Source organism: Trachymyrmex cornetzi, unplaced genomic scaffold (genome assembly GCF_001594075.2).
Source record: "Trachymyrmex cornetzi isolate Tcor2-1 unplaced genomic scaffold, Tcor1.1 scaffold90, whole genome shotgun sequence".
Taxonomy (NCBI): domain Eukaryota; kingdom Metazoa; phylum Arthropoda; class Insecta; order Hymenoptera; family Formicidae; genus Trachymyrmex; species Trachymyrmex cornetzi.
Genome location: NW_017300245.1, coordinates 649,729 through 654,757, shown reverse-complemented (window position 1 = coordinate 654,757; position 5,029 = coordinate 649,729). Strand labels below are relative to the sequence as shown.

The 5,029-nt window shown below is 28.4% G+C and overlaps 1 protein-coding gene across 1 annotated transcript in view; it reads left to right on the top strand.

Annotated features, from left to right (window-relative positions):
• AsnRS (asparagine--tRNA ligase) overlaps positions 1-5,029 on the top strand; it is a 12,674-nt gene that overhangs the window by 2,738 nt on the left and 4,907 nt on the right. The window contains exons 6-9 of the mRNA XM_018520384.1: positions 120-230; positions 765-3,665; positions 3,742-3,986; positions 4,082-4,334. Of these exons, the coding sequence (XP_018375886.1) occupies positions 120-230; positions 765-3,665; positions 3,742-3,986; positions 4,082-4,334 (3,510 nt within the window). The remainder of the gene's footprint in view (positions 1-119; positions 231-764; positions 3,666-3,741; positions 3,987-4,081; positions 4,335-5,029) is intronic.

Here is a 5,029-nt window from a genome sequence, read left to right as displayed (position 1 = left end):
GCAACGAAGATCCAGCTCTTTGACCGTAATAGGCATTTTTAATTTCTAGTATTGATTGTGTTTCTCACATATACGGTCTAAAATAAAGATATTGTTATACATATATTATTATTTTCAAGGAGAATACATTGTGGGATAGGACAAAACTAATTCTAACTAAAGATATATTTTATGTAAAACAACTATCGCCTCAAATAATACCATTAGAAAAGAAAGAACAGAAATCAAATGTAAGTTATTAGCTTAATTCGTGATCGAAATTTTAATAACATTCTTGACTTAAAAATACGACAAAAAATCCTAATACCATAAAATGTTGAGACTATAATAGTTTTTAAGTTAATAGCGGTTAAAGTTAACTAATCACAGAGCTAACATTTCGCGTGTTCAGGGACATCACACAAATGAATGTTCATATGCCTATGTTATGTTCACCCCATGTGAGATTGAAGTAATAACATATACAATAATGTTAAAATACTTCACTAATCATATTTAAACATAGAAAATAATAACATATGTAACGCACATAACAAAAATATTACAGGATATTAAAAATAATAAATATAATAAATATAATAAGTATAACTAATTGATTTTAAAATTATTATAGTCTCGACATTTTGGTATTAGAATTTTTGTCTTATTTTTAAGTCAGGAATGTGTGTGTGTGTGTGTTATTAAAATTTCGGTCACAAATTGTAGGACACTATATATAATAATAATATATTTAAAAGATATAATAACAGTGTTGTACTTTATAGGAAGAGAAGAATATTATAAAGCTTATGGAATTAAACATAAACAACGAAAGATCTTTAAATAATGAACAAATGCAAGAAATAAAAGAAATACAGGACGTTATAAAAACAACGGACACTAATGAAGCATTAACGATTTCTTCAAATATTGTTAATATATGTTGCAAAGAAAAGCAATTCCTTGACAATTTAGCTACAAGTTGGAGAAATATACTAAATGATAGTTCTGCAAGTGATATTATTGTGTTCGTTAGAAACAGCAAACACATATGGACGCATAAGTTGGTTTTTTATACACGTTGCGCAAATATTTTACTTGATGTAATATCTAATGATACAGAGTTCTCTACTGCAAAAGAAAAAATTTGTTGGCTTGATACAGACTATGATGTCGCCATGGCCTTTTTAGAATTTGTTTATTGTGGTGTAATCGATAAGTATTCAAAAATACTTGATTCTCAGATAACTTTATCTGGTATTAGAGCTTTAGGAAGGAAATACAAAATAAATGATTTATTTGTTTATTTGCGTCAAAAGAAATCTAAATCTATAGCAGAACTTAATTATAATACTTATGAAAAAAGTATAGAAAATGTACATCCAAATATAGAAACAACTTTCAATGTTTCAAAATTAAATAAATCTTTCAACAAATCACCAAATTGTACGCATAATGTTGTGAAAAACATTCCATGCTCTCAGAAAACGCTATTACAAGGGGGTGTTAATGATGATTTATACCTTCTTGAAAATAATTACGCATTTGCAAAGAACTTATGCGTTTTGCAAGACGAAAAAGATACTTCACTGAAATTATCGGAGGAAATGAATTTCAGGAGCAATACACCGGCAATACGAGAAACTAGTGCATCTCCTGACATGTTTGATGAGACATTTGTGATGAAGCATAGTGATAAATCCACAGTACACCCTAAAGATTTAGAAGATTCTAATATTCATATATTACTGAATTTGCTCAAACAGGATGCAGATGTTGATATCTATAGTCAAAAATTATCAACTGCAAAACCCCAGAATACAGAACGTTTAGAGTTAGACAAAAGTACATCTACCTGTTTGAAAAATTTGGAACAAAGTATAGAAATTAATCCAGATGTCGAATCAAATTCTCTGAAACGTTCTACCAATGATATGCATAAAAATTTTTTAATTGATACTTCCCAAAGCAATAAATCAAGATGTAGCCAAGATCTTTCAAAGGTAATAAAACAGAAAAGTAATCTCACATTATTTATCGAAGAAATCCAAAAGGAAAACGCGGAATCGGATGCGTTAATAAATGCCACAGAGATGGAATGTTCTGTACAAATATCTCCTATAAAACATAAGAATCCATTTTGTATAGACAAATACGATAATTCCAATCTTCAATCTTATGATAATGATGTTGAACAATCAGTTGATTCAGAGAAAAAACCCGGTAGATTATCTATAATAGAGCAGCGTATGCAGTCATATGCTGCTAAAAATCCAGAATTTTATTCTCGTCTTTCTAATGAAGATGTAGAAGATGTTAAACAAACTAATAATTCGCATATAGATTCTTTATCATCTGAAAAGATAACAGAATCTTCCCATAATAATATATCGAATTGTACACAAAACTTTACTTCATCAGATGAGAGAAACGTTTTAGAACAAATCACAACTGTACCAACAGTATGTTCACAACATACTGAAACAATGAATCGATCGTTTAGCGAAACCATCTTTGATTTAGAAACGAATGAGGAAGAGATTTCTATGTATTCTAAATACATGAGAGATCACAAGGATAATAGCATAGCAAAGTATCGAAGAGCAATTAGTAGAAATAAGTCGGATAATAATCTATCTAATAAAAGTACATTATCCGATTCCCTCAATGAAGACAGTAATGTCAGTGAGGCTGAAAAAGATGAAATTTTGACTCGATCTGTTTTGACACAAAAAGATGCAGATGTAATTGTTTCATCAGATTCAGATGTTGAAAGTATATCTTCCAATGTTAGCCATATCTTAGAGAACAATGACTCCAACTGTAAAAATATCGTGTCTCATTCTCTGCAACAATCTAGAAAAGAAATAGAAAGTAACAAACAGGATATGACAAATGAAAATAACAGTCAATTCTTCGAAATTAACAAATTTTCAAAAGAAATGACGACGTGCTTGGAAGAAGAAAAAAATATTAATAGCGCAAAATTAAATCCAGATAAGTTAAATACTACAGAGATAATGTCTATGACACAAAAATATAAATTTAATGAATTGAATGATGCTCAGAAAAAGGAGTCTATTCCAAGTCCAATTATGGTATCCTCTAGTCCAGATTTTTTAAATAATGAAAGCTGCAGTCCAATTCTACATATGGAAAGCTTGCTTCAAGGTAAACTCTGTACCGAAAATGTATCAGGATTAGAGGCTTGTAAATTAAGAAAGTCAGCCACTTTTTCTTTTGATTTTGAAGACGATATATATCTTGCAAATGTTGATGTTGATAAATATGAGAAACAACATATTTTGGAGAAGAGTCGATCATTTAACATATCAAGTATGAGAACATTTAATAATAGTAGTGCACGCAGAAGCAATGATAAAAATAATCATGAAAATATCAAAGGGAGAGATATAGTAGCAAATGATTATGGAAACTTAGATAATAATTTTACATCTTTGACTCAAAATTTTACAAGTGTTAAGAAATTTAAAAGGAAATCTTTATCCGAGGGGCAGATTAACACAAATAGATTATATAATAAAGGAGCAACATCTACAGATATATCCAGACAATTTCAATGTAATTACATTCAGAATATTGGAAATGCAAAAACGCCTAAAATAACTGATAAAGATGTTACACCTCCGCCTGTTTACAATGATATGAGCACTCCTGAATTACACGTAAGTTAATTAAAAATGATAAATCTTTATAATTGAAAATATTTTCTTTTCTTATGAGCGAATTATTAATTTTTAGAAAGAAATGAAGAAATATGGATTAAAGGTACAAAAACGTAGCAGGGCTGTAAAATTATTAACGCACATTTATAACGAACTTCATCCTTTAGTGCCTGAGAAAACGATAGGACAACAAGTCACTGAAATTTCGAGTGACGAAGACGAGGAACCTCCACTGAAGAAACGAAACATGGATGATAACGGTTTGGAAAAATCAAGTAATTCAGAAGACAGTGAAAATGAATTACCTTGTTCTCAAGATAGGTAAACCTAATTAATGTAAATACTAATTAATCTTTTTAACATAATATGACATTTTATATAGATATAATAAAAGACATTATATCTCTCTGTTACAGCAATAATAGTATAAGTCCTACAAAAGAAACACTCAACAAAGAAATGGAATTTTACGAAACCGAGTCATCATCGGTACTGGAGAATTCATCGAATATTACAGAAGCCTTTATGAAACTAATCAATATTGATAAAGCTTTACATAATAAAATATTACAATATGAGCCAGTGAATATTGACCATTTGCGTTGTATGTTGCAAACACATGGATTTAAATGCAAGTTGCCTAATCTCATGAACTTTCTAGATCAACAGGTGTGTTTTTTCTTTATTATTTTAACACACATATATATACATATATATATATATTTATATAAAACTATGTGTCCAAAAATATATAAATAATATGGATTTTTATTTTAGTGTATTACATTTTATTCACCAGAACAGAATGCCAAGAGAATTCGCAGAAAAGCATAATTCATCGATATTTATAATTTCCTTATAATTAACAAATTTGTAAATAAAATATTTGCAATTAATAAACATTAATATAATGTATATTTGAGATAGAAAATCATTTATATTTTGTATGGCGCAATATGTAATTTTGTATATGTATGTAACGTAATCAATTTGTTTAATACCGCATATCATATATCTCTATTAATTTAATGAATTAATACAATTTACATATATTATAGAAATTTAAATGTACATAGAATTTATTTAATTTTATTTAAAATCTTATTAAAATTTATGTTTCTTTTTTTTAACTTCTGAAACTTTTCAAATACATAACATTCGTAATAAAAATGATTGAAATAAAAGACCTCTCTCTTTTCTCTTTCGAAAGAATGAAGAACTTGTAATTTAGACTTTTTTAAATATATTTTCCCCTAAATTAAAAAAAATTTCGTAGCTTACAATTATTCTGTTGAAAGCTAGCCGCTAGCGTTTATTGGCAATACCGATTTCGTGAGATGTAAGTTGGCTACTACTGACACAAA